General features: G+C 32.5%; 2 protein-coding genes across 4 annotated transcripts in view; both read left to right on the top strand.

The window, feature by feature from the left end:
- Window positions 1–23,762, top strand: part of LOC134705788 (uncharacterized) — a 474,551-nt gene that overhangs the window by 46,817 nt on the left and 403,972 nt on the right. The window lies entirely within an intron of this gene.
- On the top strand, window positions 8,422–13,402 carry LOC134705157 (carbohydrate sulfotransferase 9-like). Of its 3 annotated transcripts, XM_063563908.1 has the most exons (3): window positions 8,422–8,622; window positions 12,188–12,493; window positions 12,560–13,402. In XM_063563908.1, the coding sequence occupies exons 2-3, from the start codon at window positions 12,345–12,347 to the stop codon at window positions 13,398–13,400; spliced, it is 990 nt and encodes a 329-aa protein (XP_063419978.1). In that variant the 5' UTR covers window positions 8,422–8,622; window positions 12,188–12,344; the 3' UTR covers window positions 13,401–13,402. The 3 variants fall into 3 exon arrangements, with proteins under 3 accessions (XP_063419978.1, XP_063419976.1, XP_063419977.1); XM_063563906.1 differs by having other exon boundaries at window positions 12,188–13,402; XM_063563907.1 differs by having other exon boundaries at window positions 8,422–8,552; window positions 12,188–13,402.

Below are 23,762 nucleotides of genomic sequence, written 5' to 3' on the forward strand. Positions count from 1 at the left end.
ATAAATAACATCAAAGCAACACAAGAACAACAAGCACATACGTTGGCAAAAGAAGAAAATCATCATTTCATCATAGAAGATCGAGTAAAGTCAATGGAACAAGTCAACACATAGCTCGAAAATGAAAACTATGAACTTAAAGAACAATAATTATTTCTACGGCCCCAAACACATTTAATGAAGTACAATTTGAATTTTAGTGGTATAGCTGAGCAGGACAATGAATCCAAAGAAGACACTGAAAGTGTAATAAAAACCTTTATCGAAACTGAACTTGAAATCAGAGACGCTAACACTATTTCCTTTCAGAATGTTCATAGGCTCAGACCAAGAAATGATTGAAAACCGAGAAATATCATAGCGAAATTTCAAAATACGATGACCACCAACGTGTGATTCGAGCCGTCCCAGCAAAACTAAGGCATAAGTCACGTTATTCAGTACAGCAGCAGTACCCCGCAGAAATTAATGATCGTAGACGGGCATTAATACCGAAGTTAAAAGATTTCCAAAGGGCCCGTAGAAACGCTAAAATTTTATATGATCAACTCATTGTCGATGGCCAACCATATGAGCCCCCGCCCCGTGGTGCACCCCCTGATCAACATGTACACGGAAGTTAGGACAAAACATCAGACACACATGAACGATTACGATTCTCCTTTGTAAATGTGTGTGGATTAAAATCCAAGCTATTGAACAATGACTTTTGTGATATTATTAATCAATATGACATTTTTTCATTTTGCGAAACAAAAACTGATAGATAGGATGTACTCGATTTACCTGTAAATTATTCTTACTATGCAAAACACAGAAAAAAAAATCGAAAGAAGGATAACTCCACCTGAAAACGCGGGAAATTAGATGAGTTCCGGGGTAAATGCAGGGAAGGAAAACATACGAGAATTTCGAATGTGTACATTTCGGAAATCTCTGACTTTTTCTACCCTGGAACTCATCTAATTATCCGCGTTTTCAGGTGGAGTTATCCTTCTTGAGCTGAAGACCACACAGATGTCGTTGTTTTGTAACTTCCGTTGATCGAAGTTGAATGGACCAAAAAACAGCAACACCGCCAGCGAAAAAACTGTATACAAGTGTTTAAACAGTAATATATTATGTCTGGATATTGATATTCGATAAGGATAATTATATGGGAACAGCAAGTACTCTTTGATTAGACCGGTAAGAGACATTTTATTAGATTTTAAAACAATTTTTCCTGACCATTGCCCCTATTTCTTGAAACGAAGTTGGCAACCTTTCGCTTCGCTCTATAGTCGAGATTCACGTTGATAGTAAACATGCATATTTAGAGTATAAATATGGTATATTAATATATATATGGTACAAATAAGTGATATATATCGAAAAATCTGAGATTTATGAATTTAAAAAAAGGGGGGGAGGGACTATATGGGGCTCATACAGGATCCTGTCCTCAAGCACCTGTGGCTGAAGCTATTAGAAATTGAAAAATAGTAAAGCACCTGGGATTGACAGTATTCTTAACGAATATCTTAAAAACACCACACCTGAGTTTATCTCAAGGTATTATAAACTTTTTAACATTGTGCTAGACACATGTATTATCCCAGATAGTTGGCTCCGGATAGCCGGTGTTTAAGAATAATGGTAATCCACAAGATCCTGACAACTTTCGAGCAATTACACTCATTAGTTGTCTGGGTAAACTTTTCACTTCGGTTATAAACGAAAGACTGAATTTCTTTTCTAATGAACTGGAATTGATCTCTAAAAATCAAGCCGGTTTCAGGAAAGGGCATTCAACTACAGACAATATATTTGTCATACATGTACTTGTTTCATTGTATTTGTCCTTTGGTAAAAAATTGTTTTGTACATTCATAGATTTTAGAAAGGCTTTTGATACCATCTGGAGAACTGGACTTTGGTTAAAATTACAAAAAAGCCAGATAAAAGGAAAATGTTTCCAAGTTATATATAATATTTATACTAATATCAAATCATGTGTTCAATACAACAATACGAAATCAGATTTCTTCCCTTGTATGATTGGAGTTCGTCAGGGTGAAAATCTTTCCCCTTTTTTGTTTTCCATATCCTTAAATGGCTTAGAAGATTACTTCAGAGAACTTCATGTTTTACCTCTAGAATTAATTAAAGAAAAATGTTATAATGAATTACATGTATTTTTAGAAATTTTTGTTTTGTTATATGCAGATGACACTGTTATCTTTGCTGATAATTATGATGAAATGCAAAATGCTCTCAAAGTTTTTGAAAACTATTGTAAAATGTGGAAACTTAGTGTGAATATTGGTAAAACTAAAGTGATGGTTTTTAGCAAAAGAATAACGAAAATGGATTTTGATTTTAAACTTGATGGTACATCTCTTGAAATTGTAGATAGCTATACATATCTTCGTCTTTTGCTTAATTATAATGGGTCATTTGTTTGTGCAAAGAAAAAGCTTGTAGAACAGTCGCAAAAAGCACTTTTTGCTGTTTATACAAAGATTAGAAATTTACATTTACCTATTGACTTACAACTTAAATTATTTGATTATCTTGTCGAACCTATTTTATTGTATGGATCAGAAATATGGGGATTTGAAAACATTGATATAATTGAAAAAGTTCATCTACAATTTTGCAAGAGAATTTTAAATGTGAGATCAAGTACTCCAAATGTATATGGAGAAATAGGAAGGTTTCCACTAGAAATTAAAGTTAAATTAAGAATGTTATCGTTTTGGAGCAGAATGGCTAAAAATGAAAACAAACTTAGTAGTTCTATGTATAAGCTTATTTTCAAATTACATGCAATTTGCTGATGATATTTGTGTATTGAAATGGGTGTCATTTGTAAAATCTATATTTGACAACTCAGGATTAGGTTATATGTTTTTCAACCAATACATTGATTATTCTACTATCAAACCAGTTATTAAACAGATCCTTCAAGATCAGTTTCTTCACAAGTGGTTCAGTAATATCGATCGTGGCGAATATTACAACTTATTCAAATCTCAGTTTGGTCTAGAAAATTATCTTTTACGTCTTCCAGAGGATAAAAGAATCTGGATTTCAAAACTGAGAACATGATACCTAAAAATTCCTATGGAAACTGGCAGATAGTACAACATCGCTAGAACAGATTGCATATGTACCTTATGTAATGAATCATGTATTGGTGATGAATATCATTATTTATATGTATGTAATAATAGTACTATAACTGAACTTCGGAAAAAAATATATACCGAAATATTATACAGAATACCCATCTATACTGAAAATGCAAAATATGCTGTCATTGTGCCACTGTCAGTTATAGTATAATCTAGCTATATTTATCAAGAAACTATCTACCTTCATTTAGAAAGATACATGTATCTTACAAGTTTTATTATCTTTAGACATTACTCTTTTGTTAATAGTTACCTGTCTATTCTGTCATTTACAGGTAAACAATAGGATAATTTAGCTATTTATATATGAGTTATGTCCCCCTGGACTGTATGGACATGTCTGTTTGGCATCTCTTAAAAAATGATATTTAAGATGTCTTCAGGAGTGGTTGGTTGCTCTATTATGAACAGTGTATGGTAAACTTATTTAACAGACCTAATGGAACATAAAAGAAGGGTAACAAAGCCGCAACCAAAAAGAAAACGTGTTCAAAGTAAAACTGATTGTGGTGCGTCTGATTCCTCCGCCATTTTTAATATGTCACAAACAATAACAAACTCATCTGGTGGTAATGTGATGCCAACGGTCAATTTTGCATCATCACAGGATGCAAATCCATTTAGTATTATGTCTCAGCATTATCCTTCACAGCATGCATCGCATACCGGAATGACCGGAATGAATTTGTACCCCCCTCCTCCTACATCGTTTAGCAGTACACCCCCATGGATGTCCGACCTGATGAATAAAATTGACAATCTTAATTTGAGAATGAATTCCGTTGATGAAATAAAGTCATCAGTTATAAGCATTGACTCTAAGTTAACGAAAATGGGAGCAGTTGTTGATGGTCTTGTGAAACGAGTTGAGGTCGTTGAAAATAGTCAGCAGTTTATATCTGCAGGGTTCGAACAAAATAAATCTGACATGGCTGTCATTGCCGATGATATAACTTCATTGCGTGTTGTTAACAGGAGTATGGTTGATCAGCTTGAACAACTACAATGTGAAAACTTGAGGGACAATTTGATGTTTTTTGGTATCGAGGAGAAGGAGGGCGAAGACTGTATTGATAGCATTAGAAACATATGTGCTTTATCTCTGGAAATTCGAGAACCAATCGAAATAGCATCTGCCTTTAGGATGGGAAAGAAATTCGTGAGCAAGTCGACTCGGAATGTGCGTAAGCCGCGCCCCATAATTGTCAAATTTATAAAACGTCAACAAAGGGACACTGTACGTCAAAACTCTCGCAAATTAAAAGAGTCAACCATTTCAATTTCTGAACAATTTCCGAAAGCTATACATGAAAAACGCAAACTATTATTTCCTGTGTATAAAAAAGCAAAGGAGGCAGGTAAACGAGTTTCGTTTAATAAAGATAAACTTTTTATTGATGGTGAGCAGACTGTTGTTAAATCTAACGAGCTAGTCAAAATTGCACGTCGTGATCAGTCAGGTGATAGAATGTCGGATACCGTCGGGTCCAGGGTTTTCAGTGGCCGAAAAAACACCGAGCGTCTCAAGTATAAAACCTAGTAAATCTTCAGTGAGTAATGGCTCGTCTAGTGGATCTCGCTTTGAAGTGTTAGCAGATATGCACACAGGTACAGACTAGGACACATCGAGAAGCATCTCCTTTATTAACTTTTTGTATTGGAACATTAATGGTGGTTTACATGATAAACTTAATGAGCCAAATTTTTTTATCTTACATTAAAACATATGATATTGTTATTTTGTCTGAGTGTTGGATTGATAAGTCATTTGATGATATTGTAGATGGTTATATTTGTAAGCCAGTCCCATTACTAAAAAGTAAATATAAACAAGGTGGTGGACTATATTTGTTAATAAAAAAATGTTTTGCAAAGTATGTTGAAGTAGTTGATATTCAGAATGATACAATTATATGGCTCAAGGTTTCAAAGAATATATCAACTTGTGGGTTTGATTATTTTATTGGATGTGTGTATTTGCCTCCTGCCTATTCAAATTATTATAAGATGTATAATTGTGATTTATTCTATGATTTGTTAAAATCTGTTGAAAAATATTCATCAGAAACGTCAAGAGTATTTTTACAATATAAATGACAATGTATGTGGCCCAATTTTTGATAGTTTCAACCATACTTTTGGGTATTTAAGTGACACAAATCTACCAGTAAGAAGAAATCCAGATCAAAGTACTAATGAGTTTGGATTAAAATTGTTAAATCTGTGTTGAAGCACTGGTCTACGTATTTTGAACGGTCGGCATAAGGATGGCTTAGCTAATGACTATACATTTTGTGGTTCCCGGGGAATGAGTGTTGTAGACTACTTATTGGCTCCATATGACTTTTTACACATTATAGACCAGTTTATTGTTTGTAACTTCACTTCTTTTAGTGACCATGCGCCTTTACATGTTCGCTTGCGGTGCATATTGAACGATTCACAAGAGCCTAAGCGTAACAGTGGTACGTCAAACAACTCATATGATAGTTACCGATGGAAGGAAGAGCTAAAAGATCAGTGTTATGAGTCTTTAACTTTAAACAGTGGTTCACTTAGCCAGATAGTATTTTCTGATATTGAAAAATCCCAAGATGGTATTGACAATTATGTTGAATCGTTTACTTCTAATTTGATGAACATTATTTCACCATTCTTTTGTAATTCACATAGTTCAAATAATATTTGTGACCGTACCCGTAGTAAGACGACCCGATATAAAGATGACAAACCATGGTTTAACTACGAGTGCAAAAGACTTCGATCTATCTATACTAGTTCTTTGTATACATTTAATAGAGACAAAAATGTTGAAAATCATCAAATATTAATTATGTCTAAAAGACAATACAAGCGTTTAGAAAATAAACTAAAACGAAAATATAAGCGTCAAGAGGGTGATATGATAGCTACATTGCGTAAAAGCGACCCAAAGAAATATTATAAACTTTTTCAAAAGAAGAGAGCCAAAAATTCTGATGTGTCACTTTCTGAATTCTTCGAACATTTTAGAAATTTGGTCACAAATGATGGTATTAATGTGACAGTCGAAACTCCAGAGACCGTTTCCGACACAACATATGATGAACTTGATCAAATTATTACACATGATGAAATTTTGAAGTGTATTTCAAACCTAAAACGTGGCAAAAGTCATGGTATTGATGGTACATTTAACGAGTTATTCATTGAATTTAAGGATATTCTGCTACCGTTCCTAGAGGAAATATTCAACAAGATATTAGCATCAGGACATTTTCCGAAATCTTGGGCACTCGCAGTGTTAATTCCTGTTTTTAAAAAAGGCGACTCGTCCGATCCATCGAACTATCGTGGAATCAGTTTAGTCAGTAATTTAGCGAAACTATTTACATCTATTATAAATTCAAGACTAATTAAATGGTCTGAGAATAATGATATAATTACAGATGCGCAATTTGGATTTCGCCCGGGTAGCAGCACTGTTGATGCAATTTATTCTTTGTTGACACTCGTTCAGAAAGCACTTTTCAAGAAAAAACGTTTATATTGCTGTTTCGTTGACTACAAACAGGCATTTGACTCTGTAACCATACTTAACTTATGGTTGAAACTATCAAGAGTTGGTATAACAGGCAAATTACTTTCTGTTTTTAAAATCAATGTATTCTACAGTAAAAGTATGTGTGAAAGTTGATGGTTTTTATTCTGAGCAGTTTACAAATTCAGTTGGTCTTATGCAAGGGGAAGTTCTTTCTCCTATACTTTTTTCGTTATGTGTAAATGACTTTGAAATGGAATTTCTACGTAATAGTAATATACCATATGAAGTGCAAGACTTGTCATTATTTTTACTTATGTATGCTGATGATATGATTTTATTTTCTGATTCAGTTATTGGCTTGCAAGATATGTTAGACACATTATTATTATATACTTGTAAATGGGGTTTGACTGTAAACATTGCCAAAACAAAAATTATGGTATTTAGAAACGGAGGTTTTGTAAAAGACGAAGAAAATTGGTATTATGATGGCAATGCTATTGACATAGTGGATGAATTTTGTTACCTTGGTGTACTGTTAAATTTTAACGGTAAATTTGTTAAAGCTCAAAAACATTTAGCTGAGCAAAGTAGAAAAGCTGTTTTCGGTTTGAAGTCGAAGGTTTCGTCATTGTATTTGAATGTTTTTACATATTTGAATTTATTTGATACTTACATTAGCAGTATTTTATGTTATGGTTGTGAAATATGGGGCTTCCATAAAGCTCCAAATATTGAAAAAATACAACTTGATTTTTGCAAAAACATATTAGGTGTCAAACAATGTACAACAAATGTTATGGTTTATTTTGAATTGGGTAGATATCCTTTGATATATTTTAGAATGTACAACATAGTGAAGTACTGGTCCAAATTATTATCCACAAGCAATTGTATTCTTAAAAACTGCTACAGGGAACAACTGTATAATTTCTGTAATATTAGAAGCAGTTGGATTTATCAACTACAACAATTATTATTTAACTTGGGTTTAAATGAGATCTGGTATAACCAAGACAATTTGATTATTGATACAAATTTATTATTATTTGTAAAAACAAGGATATATGATCAAGCAAAACAGACTTTGAATGATCAACTGAACGTTTCATCTAAGTGTTATTTATATAAATATATTGTCAATAATGTATGTTTACAGAATTATCTAACTAAACATATGAATTTTAGAGTGTATTTAACTCGCCTTAGATTGTCATCTCATAATTTGTTTGTTGAAGTAGGCCGTTATCATGGAGTAAATAGGTTAGATAGAAAATGTACTCTTTGTAATTTGAATATCACTGAAGATGAATTCCATTTTGTTTTACAATGTGAAAGTATAGAGACTTAAGGAGACAGTTTATTAAACCTTATTATTATAGACGTCCATCGTCGTTCAAATTAGTGCAACTTCTCAGCACTGAAAATGTAAAAGATTTGCGTAATTTGTGTAAATTCTTGTTTAATGCACATAATCATAGGACCAAACTGTTATTGGTCAATACTTGATATTTATTTGCTTCTCTGATGTATTATGTTATGTTGTGTTATAGAAATGTATTTGTATTTATTGCACTGATAAGCATAATGTGCTTAAAGTAATAAAGAATTGAATTGAATAAAGGTTATTTAAATTTTCATTGTTTTTTATTGTTCTATTTCATAAGGTGAAAAAAGCAATTCTATTAAATGTATTTTAAATGAAAATAACAACATATTCTAAATTAATTTATTGTAATTCACAAGACAAAATATTTATCAATTCGGACTTACCGTAGTCCAATTAAAAATTGTTCTTTATGTTAAAACACGTCAACAATATACAAAAAACTAATCCTGGTGTCTACATGGTGAGTTCATTTGTATCCATTTCATCCAGAGTTGAGAGTTGAGAAAAAGGACTTTTTTTCCTGTAAAGCGGTAAGATTTTTATAATTTTTCTCACTTGTTTTGAAAAAAGCAAATATTAATTAAGGACGAGGACTTTGTTGATATACAAACAAGAAGATGCGATATGATGAACAATCTCTCTCTGCCTTGGGATTTTGCCGATTTTAATTTCGAGTTGACTTGACAGCCATAAAACGTGCTAGGTTACAGCAACCCTTCGAATTTATCCTTTGAATAAACCAAAATACTAAGAAAATTGACTTTACCTATTCATATACCGTTTTAAAAAAAGGTTTGTATTTTTATAAAAATAAAAAAACGAGAGTTCCGATATATTTTTATTTTATCAATTGAACCAATTGACTTTTCTGTCTTAACTTTTTTTTTATTGTGTTGTAAAGGGAATATTAAGCTTCTCAATGATCACAATTGGTGTTTGTCAAACTGCTATATAACCAGTGATAAAACGGTTGGTTCAAAATTTTTGAAATTTTTATATATTTTTTTTAAAAGGGTCAAAGTAAATACATTGTCAAAATTTTATGAAAATTAAACGAGCCAAATTAATTTTAGTGAAAGTGTTGGGTACCACCTTAACTAGTATTTATATGGCCCCGCAACGAAGTAAATAGATATAAACATTGTGGCGCTTTGACACATCTAGTTATATCTAATTCGACGAAAAAGTCCCACCCCTAAACCATCTATATTCATGTATGGGACAATATAACAAATCATATAAAATATAGGTGGAGTTCGTGGGGCCACTCTATCCCTTCCTGTTTGAGAATTTGAAAACGTTTGAGATCCCCACCCATAAACCATATATATTCATGTATTGGACAATATAACAAATCAAATGAATTATAGGGGGAGTCCCTAAGGTCCCTGCACCCTCCTGTTTGAGAACTTGGAATTAGTTGAGATTCTCACCCCTTAACTATATATATACCGTCATGTATGGGACTAAATTACACATCAAATAAATTATAGGGTGAGTCCCTGCGGTCACCACACCCCTCCTCTTGTTTGAGAACTTGGAAACAGTCGAGATCCCCACCTTTAAATTAAACTATATATTTTCATATATGGGACAAAAGAACTAATCAAATGAAATATAGGGAGAGTCCTAAGGGTCACTCGACCCAATCCGGTTTGATAACTTGGAAACAGATGAGATCCCCACCCATCAACCATATATATTCATGTATTGGACAATATAACAAATCAAATGAAATACAGGGGAAGTCACTGGGGTTTTATTGTTCAGTCTTACCTATTTTCTAAGTTTTCTGTAATCCTTTGTCACTCATTTAGGGAAATTTTCGTCTTGTTTTCAAGTAATTTTTGGTTAGTTATATAAACTGTTTTTATTATTTCAAAATGGCAGACTAGATTTAGTATTGCACTGAGCAATTCCAACTCGGTACAACTGTATTCAATTCTAAACTTTTATATCATATCTGATCAAGCAGCTTAGCTTACTGTTGCAAAGTTCATTCAAGAGGGGTCGGTGCAGACAGGTCGTATTATTCATTGTGTGTGTGTTTTGTTCTATGTCAACACATAACCCAGTCACAAGATGCATTAATTTTTGTATTTGTGACATATTGTCGATACACTTGCGTGTTTTAAATTTCGTGATATTACAAAATATAAACAAATAAATAAGATTTTTTTTAAGGTCGTATATTTCAAACTAAATATGATCACTAACTATACAAAAGAAGATGTGGTATGAAGACAACTCTCTACAAGAGACCAATTGACACAGAAATTAACAACTATAGATCATCGCACGGCCTTCAAAAATGAGTAAAATCGAAACCGCAAAGTCAGCTATTAACGGCTACGAAATGTCAATGTAAAACAATTTAAACGAGAAAAATAAAGGCCTTGTTAAAGTACAAAAAATGAACGAAAAACAAATATGTAACACATAAACATACGATGACCACTGAATTATATGTACCTGACTAGGGACAGGCACATAAGCACATAATGTGGCGGGGTTTAACATGGCAGTGGCATCCCAATCATCCCTTAACCTGGGACAGCGGTGTAACAGTACAACATAAAAACAAACTATTAAAATCAGTTGAAAAAGACTTAACTCATTAGATGGATGACAAAAACGGACAAACGGACCCACATACCAGAAAACATAATACTATCGTAGGTGATGCATACAAATCATTCATCTAAGACTAAAGCCTTTAAGTTGAATGTTATGGAATTAAGTTTAACATAAACCTTCATTTTAGACATATACAAGGACTATAATGATATTTATTATAAGGTTGAATTCTAACAATCCTTACGTATTTTGGCCTTGCATATGTCCTACCTTTCTGACTGTCTATGGCTCTAAAACATGTGCAAAGTCGGGAACCTGTTGTTCAGTGGTTGTCGTTTAATAATTGTTGATGTTGTTCATATGTGTTGCTCGGTTTTCGTTTTTAATGTAGATTTATATCGTTGGTTTTCCTTTATGAGTGGAATACACTTAACATTTTTGGGGCTTTTAATAGCTTGCTGTTCAATGTAAGCCAAGGTTTCGTGTACAAGGCCGTTCTTTGACCTATAATGGTTGTACTGTTGACAACTTGTGACTTGGATGGACAGTTGTCGCATTGGAACTCAAACTACATCTTCTTATATCTATATACTCTTGATCACGTTATTTCACGTTTGGTGAACGAGGTTTTCTTGTCCTTAAATAGTAAATAGTATTTAAGGATGAACTTGAGATGCAAGAAATTTACAGCAAACAGTCTGACAGTTCAACAACCAAAAGAAACAAAGGGCGGGAAGGATATTTTCATTGAGATAAGTCTTCCAATTGATACTTTATCGTGTGTTTTTCTATGTTGTGATGTAATTTTAAATGTTTCAGAAAAAGGGAGAAGGTTTGATACCAATATAACGTTTAATCCCGCTGCAAATGTTTGCACTGTCCTAAGTCAGGAATCTGAAGTACAGTAGTTTTTGTTTGTTTATGAAATTAATACATGTTTCTTGTTTCTCGTGTTTTATATAGATTATATTAGATCGTTGGTTTTCCCTTTTAAATGGTTTTACATTAGTAATTTTGGGACCCTGTATATGGTGGACACGTCACTCATCTGTAATAATTCGATTTTTTTAATAGAATGGATTAGAGTAGACATTCGTATTTTCCAGCAAAAAGTGTTTAATCATCCATGCAGAGTTATCGTTCCTTAAGATTGCAAAACGTTTTTAAGATATTCTTCCGCATGAGTGTGCATATGAATGCATGTTAATGATTTTGCACTTATTTGTATATACATATACCAAAACATTTTAATATTATTAATTTATCTTCTTTAAAAAGGATTTGATGAGTATTCATTGAATAAATGAATTTATAACAAGCTTCAAGGAATGTAAGTTTGCACTGGATGATGTCTACGTATTCATCATGTTTATAGATCGGTTAAAAACCCAAAACGAATATCACGTAATGGAAATCTATGCGATAGCAAAAACATGGGAGTGCCCCCACGGTCATCCGCTGTAAAAAAAATGTTTGTTATAAGTATCTGATTATTTCCATTTATATTTATATTTACAGCAAATCAACAGAATTGTCTTAAAGCTGGTATTTATCAATACCTTTCTAACACATAATTTGAAGACGCCAACGACTGCTTTGAACGATATTAGATAAGGGAGAGTTAATAAAGAATCAGTTTTCGGAAAAGAGTTAGAAGATAGTTAACTGTGATCTCATGGCTAATTCAAATAGGTTTGCAAAGTTGGTGTTGATGACTATAGCGATGTGTTTTTACTTTCTACCAACAAAAGAAGTTCTACAGAAACAAAACAACGTGAAATTATTAGCATGTTCACAGCTTTCATCAACACAACCAGACACAAGGTCACAGCTTTCATCAACACAACCAGACACAAGGTCACAGCTTTCATCAACACAACCAGACACAAGGTCACAGCTTTCATCAACACAACCAGACACAAGGTCACAGCTTTCATCAACACAACCAGACACAGAAATTCGATCAAAACAACAAAAACAAGAAAGGCTGCTCAAACAAAGAGAAGACAACTGTCGTGATTATAGAATTAGCAAACAAGCGATATATCGATTGAAAGAGTATTGGAGCTCTCCAATTGTGGTTCCAAAATACAAATTAATCTTCTTTTGGAACGAAAAGTCCGCATGTACTTATTGGAAAAAGTTATTTCAATTCATTCAAGGTATAAAAAATACGGAAGTACATAACCATAGAAACGGATTGGCAACTTTAAATAGCTTTGATATTTGTGAAATTATAAAAATGATGTACAATGAATCATGGGTGAAAGCTGTATTTGTAAGAGAACCTAGAGAACGGTTATTATCTTCAAATTTAGAAAAGGGCCGTCATCAACATGTAATGTATCAATTGTGTAGAGTTAATCGCACAGTGACATTTTACGAGTTCCTAGAAATTATAAAACACTGTAAAAATGGACATTGGGATAAGCAAGTTCGAATTCCGGAATACCTATACGAACAGATGATGGTAGGAAAACTTTCAGAGATTTCCTCATTCACAGAACGACTTTTCAAAAAGATAGGAGCATGGAACGAGAAAGTTGTAGCTTGGCTTCAATCAAGCGAAAAGCTTACACGAGATCACAGAAGTGACGCAAAAAGTAAACTATTACAATATTACAATGGAACTAAGACGGGGGACTTAATTTTTGATTTATTTCCGGAAGATTACAGAGTGTTTGGTTTTAGCATGACTAATTATAACAAAATAAATAATACAACAACATGAAACAGTCTTAGGATCCTTCATAATTATAAAAAATTACGTTGATCAATTAATCTATAATAATTATATCTGATTCAGGTATTATTTAAATTGATAACTCAAGTGTTCAGTATGTGTGCTTCTATGAAATAAGGATACGGGGGTTATTGCATGTATTTAAAGTGCCTATGTGTGACTACTGAATTGTGGGTCCTTAAATTCTGATTTCTTAAATTTATGAATAAGTCTTTCATTTTAATCCCAATTTTTACCATTGTTCTTCATTCTTTATATTTTACCACACCATTATTCATTATTTTTAATTTTACCTATTTGTGTTTTATTGTCTTATTATTCTATATTCTGTAAATCCCATACAGAACCGTAATGTGACATTGTTCTGACTACGCTTGCATCAAATATTTTCCGATGAACGTTTTAGCATCTGGACTGATAAATCAGTTTAGAAACTTTGTTACGAATTGACGGAGAAGTAAAAGGAGATCCAAAAAATAAAACAACACGTAAAAAAAGTGCATGCGTTCGAAACGCTTTTCTAGATTTACCTTTATCAAATTATTATGCTCATAATCGAATATTTGAAAGCCTTAGATTGATAAGAAACGAAACAGTTGAAGAGCTATATATACCACGGCCCATAAAAACCACTTCATTTGACAGTTAAAAAAAAAGATGGCACTGCAATACAACTCATTTACAATAATTGGTATTAACGAACCTCGAATACAATTCTTCTTTATTTCTATTTCTGTTATTGAAATAATATTTTATGCGTTTCATGAATTTTTTATTGATAAATTAGGAAATTGATTTAAAAACCTAAGGCTACAGCTCCATTAGGTATAGTCAGTTGGCCGCAGATAGATTTTGTTTTTCAAGGTCAATTTTTGGTCAAATAGATCCTCACGTGCTCTCAAACTGATAAATCATTGGCTTTCAAGTTTTTACTTATGTTCTTTAAGACGCTATTCAGATGCATTTCCTGCTGCCTAAGGTTTACTTTAAACAAAATTTTTTATTTTCAAAAGTGCACAAAATACAATTATACAATAGAAATACATTTGTACTGGGATTCAGAAACAAGAAGAACTTGTATTAATTCGTCTCCCATGCCGACCCAACCCCCCTTACCGACCGCCATAAAATGACCAAAAAGCTCAAATGCATAAAGAGGCATAAAACATCAATAAATACATTCAAAATGTGATTTACAAAAGAATCGAGAACTAAAAACGGCAAACTTGTCAGAGACGAAGAACCGATCATAGAGCAAATTAACAAGCCAAACTAAACTCTGAAACATATAAATGAATCGAAAATTATAAAAAAGAATATCAAGTTCTGACTTGTATAGGCGCCAATAACTTGACATGTTTTTGAGATATCAGCCCCATCCATTTACTTTTAGCAAACATGGAATAAACAAACCTACAACAATACACCCAGTCAAAAAGAAGTCATAGTCCCACGTTTAAATATACACTGGGGTAAAGCTGATGACCGTAACTGCATTCACGGTCATCCCAAGATGTCAGACGAAAAATTAGGTCAGTACTTGTATTGTCTGTTAAGGTGTTTCGACATCATTTTCTTTACAAAGCATACATTGGTACGATGTAAATTTATAAAAGATTCACACGGAAGTCACAAATCTCTACCGAGGAACGTGTATAGAACGGAAAATTGGGTTGGTTTAAAATATTTTCAAGATGACCGTTACATATAATAAGGATGACCGTGATTGGTAAAATGATGACCGTAATTTCGAAAGGATGACCGTAATTTATAATGGATGACTGTAACTTTTATAGTATAACCGTCATTTCTAAGAAATATCCGTATTTGTATTACCTGTTTTGTATCAAATAATTAATCGTGTTGGTGTAAGACGTATTTATAAGACAACATTATCATAAAGGTAGACAAAAATAAGACGTGCTTCAAATACATGGTTCTTTATATGTAGCATCCAACTACAGGCCAAAAGATTTTTTTATTTCTGAGATTCCTATTAATTTCATATAATAAATACAGCTTTTTAAAACTGCCAAAAAGGCAATGGATGTACAGCCATTTATATTATATCGTTTCAAGGGCCTTGTGTTACTTCAATGCTAAACATATGGGAATTTTATAGAAAATCCACAGCCTTAATCCTTGTTCTATCTTTGGCAATTTGATGACCGATATATATAGGATTATTGCATGCAGTGCTAGCATTGATTTCCTTAAAACAAGTTTATTAATGTAGTTATTGGTTAGAAAAAATAAAAATATGGACCAAATCAAGTACACCTTTTAGGGTGCGCTCGACTTTAGTTACTCTGCACGAAGTATTTTGAAATTTACAGGTTGGTTGGAACTTTTTGTAAAAAATAAACACTAGCACATCATATAAAAGCAAGTGAGTAATCTATGTTTCAAATTTTATAACAAAAATCTCTTTATTAAAGGCTGTGGATTTTCTATAAAAAATCTTGGTTTATTTGCCACAAGGTACTCTTTTTCTATTAAATGCTAGGCAACAGTAAATAATAATGCTTTGCATCAAGTTTTCCCCTAGTATATGTTTATAATGGACTGTATCTATTATTCATTAAATCTGTAGTTTTGATACAATTGCTGTTTAAAAAATTCGGCAACAGAAGGGTACATAAAGCTTAAAGCATGGCAGGACCTTTAGATATGTAAAAGTTATATAAAGTCTATATTTGAGAGAAAAAAACTAACTTACGTGGTTTTTGAGTTGCATTTGTTTTTAAATATGCAGAAGATAGCAAAATAAACAGACATACGAGTTTCATTTGATAAGGTCCACTCAGTTACACAGTTAAAATCACCTATTGTTTGCAGGTGACTATTGTCTATAGTGTCCATTTAAATCAAAACTACTCACAACATCGATTATCTATAATACTAAAATTACGAGGTCTAATTTGTCAGCCGTCATCACGTAAAAACGACGAATCAAAGAATTCAACTTTATATATAACTAATATAGTACAAAGGTATAGATTAAAAATTACACCACTCCAGGCCCTTTTGTTTTCCACGTAATTAATATTGCCAATAATTAAGAAGTTCCGGGTCGAGTCCGATACCGATACCAATAGTATATTTACCTGTTACCTATTACCTTATCTGTACGTTCCGCATCTGACAGGCGCACCACCAAACGGTGTATTCAGGATTAATATGCTATCAGAGACATATAATAATTGTATTATATGTCTCTGATGCTATATACATGGGTCATAATCACAGGGTAACGTTGACACTACTAAATTGTCAAATTGTTACCTATTTTAATCAGTAAGACTTTCTAATTATATAAGATAACAATACGAATACTAAAAATCTGTACTGAAAATAAGGCGCATAGGTACAGTTTTCAATTTGTTAGCGGGCATGACGTAAAACAGCAAATCAAAGAATTCAACTTTATTTATAACTTATATAGGACAATGCTGTTGATTAAAAAATACTCCATTCCAGGACCTTTTGTTTTCCAAATGATTAATATTACCAATAATTGATAAGTTCCAGTTCGACGGGTTCAAACAGAACGATTTGAAAGCAGAGAAAACTGTGTATCTTATAATCGGCATGACTTTATCAGATGACAAAACTAATACTAAAATAAGGCTTGCGCATAGTTACATGTATATACTTTAATTCGATCAGTAACGGACCTGCGATATCACGGGTGTGTTCTAGTACAATTAAAAGAGGGACGAAAGATACCAAAGGGACAGTCAAACTAGTAAATCTAAAACAAACTGACAACGCCATGGCTAAAAATGAAAAAGACAAACAGAAAAACAATAGTACACATGACACAACATAAAAAACTAAAGAATAAACAACACGAACCCCACCAAAAACCAGGGCTGATCTCAGGTGCTCCGGAAGGGTAAGCAGATCCTGCTCCACATGCGGCACCCGTCGTGTTAACTATCATTTTCATATAAACTCAAAATACGCCAAATAGTTAAAAAGAACTAACCGAGCCCCTATTACGCCAAACTCAACAAAAAACATTGCATACAAATATGGATATTTCTTTCAATTGACGGTAATCCTTTTAAATTTAGTAATTCTTTATAAATTACGGTCATCCTTAACAATTTACGGTCATCTTTTAACCAATTACGGTCAGCCTTGTTATGAATCGCTAATCCTGTTACGGTCATCTCGATTACGATTTACGGTCATCCTAGCGAATTTTTCAAATCCAAATTCCCGTTTTATACACGTTCCTCGGTAGAGATTTGTGACTTCCGTGTGAATCTTTTATAAATTTACATCGTATCAAAGTATGCTTTGTAAAGAAAATGATGTAGAAACACCTTAACAGACAATAAAAATACTGACCTAATTTTTCATCCGACATCTTGGGATGACCGTGAATGCAGTTACGGTCATCAGCTTTACCCCAGTGAATATATACACGAAGAAACAAACAATAATAAAAAAAAAATCAACAGATTAACAAAGGACTCTAATTCGTTCCTCGGCTCCAGACTTAAATCGAAAGATTATGTTTTATTATGTGAAAATCAAGCACAATTCCTCCTTTCAAGAGTGTAGAATAAATGTGTTTTTCCAGATGCAAAGACCTAATGAGTGAATTAATATTAATTCTTATAACTGCCATCGATTGACGTCTAGTATGTATGTAAATCAGCCTGTTAACTTCCCCGACTGGTCAACTTTGAGTGTTTGACCTACAAGTATCTACTTTTTTTATATTTTGTTCCAGAAAAGCCTCAAAAAGGTTAATTTAATACTATGATAAAATGTGAGAAAAAAAATCAGAAGGGAAAACCAATTTTCTGATTTTAAAGGGAAACTTTTAAAGGTTCCTATAAAATGCCTGGTAAACCATCAAATCTCAATCAACGGATAATGCGAGAAAAGACTGGTACAAAGATTTGAATCTATATACATCAAATGAAATGGACAACTACATGTATCTGGAAGGTTCATGGAAACTCAGTGCGTCAAACAAGTCGGTGTCTGGTACTCCGCAGCTTACATTTTTATTATTATTATTATTTATTTCCCTCTTACAACTCTCGAAACTTACCGTTTTGGCTCTAATATTGGTTTGGAGGTTAGTGCTGCAGATGATGTGGTCTTATTTTGAAACAGCCTATCGTTTGTTTATGTAATATATACGTGTTTGTCGTTTTGTTTATATAGATAAGACCGTTGGTTTTCCCGTTTGAATGGTTTTACACTAGTAATTTTGGGCCCTTTATAGCTTGTTGTTCGGTGTTAGCCAAGGCTCCGTGTTGAAGGCCGTACTTGAACCTATAATTGTTTACTTTTTAAATTGTTATTTGGATGGAGAGTTGTCTCATAGGCACTCACACCACATCTTTCTATATCTATATACCCATAACAGGCGATGCTTGATCTACAAATCTTTAATGCAAACAAAACCAGTTTTTTTATTATTATTAATTTCCCTCTTACAACTCTCGAAACTAACGGTATTGGCTCTAATATTGGTTCCGAGGTTAGTTCTGCAGATACTGTTATCTTATCTTGCCGCATACAACTATTTTGCCGGTCTATCTATTTGCTTATGTGTGCTGGATTGTTTGATCATATAATGAAGTCAAACCTAAGGCCTTGCTTCGTCTAATCCGACTCGACGTTGAAAAACTTATGAATTTTTTTAATAATTTTTTTAAGTAATATATGATATGTTTATCAGAGACAATGTATGGGTTGGGATGTGGCAGTTTTCCTCCAGAAGACTTGTGGTTCTATCCGGACATTCCGACTTCCTAAAAGAAAAACACAGACTGCCACTTAATAGCTAAAGGTTCTGAAAGTGGTGTTAAAATAATCAATCAAAAATTGAATTACAAAAATCTTTTAATGCTCATCTCATTGGTGGATCCAGAAATATTCATAAGTGGAGGCCCACTGACTGCCAAAGAGGGAACCCGCTCCAGTCATGTTTTAGTGATTCCCTATTTTTTTCCACAAAAAAGGGGTTCCCTTTATCTGCCCCTGCATTATCCCATGCTTGTTATTTCAAATACTGTTCCTTTATGTGAAGTTGATAGATACAAAAAACTTATTCAAATTATATTAAAAAATGTCATTCATAAATTTCAAATTTAATTTGATGTTCTTTCTGCTTAAACTCGTTGCAACCACAAATCAATCAATACCATTTTGGGCATGTTGGGTAAGCGATCTTATACACTAACACACCGAGTGGTAAACTATTACATATCTCAATTTTACAAAAGCTCTTTTTATATCTAAACATTTGAAACATTTATTTGTAAAGAAACCTTTTTTATTTTCATCGTTTGTTTTAAATAAAAGTTTAACATTTAATTGATTTTAATCCAAATTCATGTGAAAATCTGCTCCAGGGCAGTTGTTTATAGCATTTCTAAATTTTAACGCTAAAATAAGTCTGAAATAAAACGTTTACTTATATATATATAATACTAATAGGTATGGTATTATATACTTTAGTTTATATATTTATTCATAGTGGATTGGGAAACAAGTTATTGCAACTAATATTAATCATTTACCCCTTTAATTTATTGTATACTGACCGACTTTAGAAACGCAACACACGAATTTTTTTAATTCCCATTTACAAACATGCATTTTTTGTTACACTTTTTATCATTACTCTATTGTTTAAAAAAATGAGTTCGAAAGTTGAATTGATTACGTCATTTTTAATGTTCAAATAATTTGGTATACACTGAAACCCCTTACCAATGAATGATTCAACCCCAAAAACAATAACTGCCTTTAACAAACGCCGACTGATTGTCGAAACGGTCAACCAATTTTGTTTGGCATGTTTTTGGTTCTGTTTTGCACCTTCTGGTTTTGCCTTTGATCCATCCATATCTCAATTGTTTTTCGGCCATGGCAATTATGCGGTTGAAACTTTTGTGCTTTAAATGTTTTTTTGTCTGCAGCCGATTCTTTGGCAGTTCGGTTTATTGGAAATATTTATGGCATGAATCTGTACGCAATGGCATTCGGCAATTCTATAAGCAGTTGACGTTGCGGCCGTAAACATGTCTCGCAAATGATGTTGCAATATTGAATTCTACTTTCGTTGTATTGTCACTACATGTTGATCTGTTTATCAATGAACATCAACAATGCCCGTCTACCTGCATCGTTGTCGGAAGGACGGTAAATAGTTATCAAAAGTTATCAAATACGCCAGACGCGCGTTTCGTCTACAACAGACTCATCAGTGACGCTCAGATCTAAATAGTTTTAAAACCAAACAAGACTTAGTACAAAGTTACAGAGCATTGAGAAGTCAAAATTCAAAAAAGGTTGTGCCAAATACGGCTAAGGTAATCTATTCCTGGAATAAGAAAATCCTTAGTTTTTCGAAAAAAAAATCATTGTTTTGTAACAGGAAATTTATAAAAATGACCATATAATTGATATTCATGTCAACGTCGAAGGTTTGACTACTGACCAGTTTCTGACGTCAAATTGTCTGGTTGCAACACGTTCACGTTTTCCTTTTTGCAGTTTTCTTATGTGCTTTAGTTTATTATTCTTCTGTCTTGGTATTATGGAGATACAACATGTTTTAGTGTGGCCAAGGAAGAAAACATGAAAAAATCTTTTATGGGTTCCAAAATTCGCTTTAAGAAATTCGTTCGACTTTAATAACTCGATAAGTTCAATAAATACAGGTACACAAATGTTAGTCAGATGAGTTTTTTTTTAAAGAAAAAGAAGTAAAGTAAACATGAACAGTAGTTTTGGTTTGGTAAAAAAAATAAACAAAATGAGTGTTGCCTTTTTAAAGTCACACAGTATATGTCTCTGACTCAATATTAGCAAAATAAATAATTGTTTTTAATAAAACTTTATTAAAGCAAATAATTTCATGTAATTGGAAAGCAACATGAAATGAAGCATCATGACTGATACTATGTACTATTCTTAATAATAATGATGTTTTTGTCCCAGGCGGATAACCCTGGTCTCACAACTTTTTTGAACTTTTGGTCCTCGACTATTTTCAACTTTGTACTTGTTATGGCTTTCAAACTTTTTACATCTGAACATAGTTTTGTGAAGACCTGGCGCGCGTCTGGCGTATAAAAATATGTTTTAATCTGTTACCTTTAAAATTTGATGGCTATTATTGAATTTCGTTTGTTTCTCTGTTCTATATTTTCTCCCATTTATCTGTTTATTTATTGTAACCCTGTCGTGTGATGTTGTCATTTTAATGTTATAATTGACACTGCCATTAAAGCGGGAGGTTTGGCATGCCACAAAACCAGGTCCAACCCACCATTTTTTCATAAAATGCCCTGTACCAAGTCAGGAAAATTGCCATTGTTACATTATAGGTCGTTTCTCTGTGTGTTACATTTTGGTGTTGTGTCTCTGTTTTGACGTAGTTCTCTTATATTTGATACGTTTCCCTCAGTTTTAGTTTGTAACCCGGATTTGTTTTTTCTCCATCGATTTATGAGTTTTGAACAGCGGTATACTACTGTAGCCTTTATACGATAGGCTTTTGGAATCATGTTAATTTGATAGATTTGGAATAGTACGGCTAGATAGTACCCAGCTGTGATAAAAGGCTGTTAAATGTTAAAAAATAGTAAAGTATATAAATTTCAAAGGTTCTTACTTTCGGTAAGGAAACTATTTAAACTTTTCATAACAAGATGAATAAATTCTGTGTATCAACTAATGTTAAAAATGTCTTTTTGGATTTATTATAAATACCAAAATATATTCAATTTCAATAATTTGTAGGTTCAACCATTATATGAAATATGTATTTACAATTATGAAACTTGTAGCAAGAGCAATTCTGCTTGGGATTTGGAAATTCATACCAAATAAAAGTTTTATTTATTGTCGATACATTGTAAACAAAGTAACCTGAGTTGATACTAGCTCATTTACAGGGGCCTTGTCAATGAAAGTATCCTAGGATATGTCCTAAGATAGGTCTTATGACATTATTTAGGATGGTCTTAGGACGTGTCTGAGACATGTCTTAGGATGTAAAACAAAGCTGTCTTAGGACAGTCCTAACTACGATGGTCCTAGGACCATCCTAACACATTTATTTAATTATAAATATATTTAGAGATTTGTATGACAAAGGTTAAAATGTATTTTAGAACCTATATGTAAAGAGAAAGAGGATGACTCTTATATAGAAAACAATTAACGCAAAATAAAAGTTAAAGTTTTTACGGAATACTAATCAATAAGTTATTAAATATGATAAAAGATATAAATGAATTTAATACGAAAACAAAAGTAAATGGTCACAAAACTTCGTGATATTCGTGCTGCAATTTATATTAAGTACATAAACTAGTCATGTCCTTAGGTCCACTCGATTTCATTACATGTATCGAATCAGAATTAGGTAAAAAAAGAAGTAAACTTTTCCCCATATTTGAATTATTTAAAATATGAGTGTTGCTTATGCTGATAGTATTGTTTATGCTTCAAAAAAGGCAGCACGAAATAATTTATTATAATACAATTAAATCTTTAACAAACATTAAACAATATTTTTTTTTTATTAATTTTATCTAATGATAGTTTAATATTGTATTAATATTTTTAGTATTGAGTTTATGCCATATTTGTTGTTTTTATTACGTTTTAGGACGATGTAACCTTTAGGACTATCCTAAGACACCTAATTGTATATCCTAACTTTAGGAACAAATTTAGGACGTATCTTATTTTAGGAGACTTTCGTTGACCCGACTTAGGACTAAGACGTGTCCTAAGACCATCCTAAGACATGTCTTAGTCCTAGGACAGCTTCGTTGACACGGCCCCTGGTTGACTGGATACCAAATGTATTACCGCTAAAATAAAAAAAAAATAAAAAAACTTATTCGGAGACATATTAGACAGATAGGTATCATTGTATTGTATGTCTCTGACGTTATGAAATGGAAACAGCAAAATGTGTAATTGTTAGAGATAAAACATTACGGACATAATTTTATTAAATGAAAGCAACATGGAATAGAGCAGCATGATACGGTAGGTTTTTGGAATAATGTTAATCTGATAGATTTGGAATAGTACGTCTAGATGGAAGCCAGCCGTGATAAAAGGTTTTCTTAAATGTTATATAGTATAGTATATAAATTTCAAAGGTTATACATTCCGTTAATTAAAATATTTAAAATTTTCTAAAACAAGATGAAAAAATTATTTATATCAATATCTCTTTTTGTATAAGTCATAAATACCAAAACTAATCAATTTGAATAATTTGTAAGGTTCAAACATCACATGAAATATGTTTTTCAATAATGAAAGTTCGAGCAAGAGCAATTCTGC

The sequence above is a fragment of the Mytilus trossulus genome, chromosome 2, assembly GCF_036588685.1.
Source record: "Mytilus trossulus isolate FHL-02 chromosome 2, PNRI_Mtr1.1.1.hap1, whole genome shotgun sequence".
NCBI classification, from domain to species: Eukaryota; Metazoa; Mollusca; class Bivalvia; order Mytilida; family Mytilidae; genus Mytilus; species Mytilus trossulus.

Bases quoted from the DNA above. Each gene is read 5' to 3' on its own strand.
- LOC134705157 (XM_063563906.1), top strand. From the start codon at position 12,345: ATGGCTAATTCAAATAGGTTTGCAAAGTTGGTGTTGATGACTATAGCG.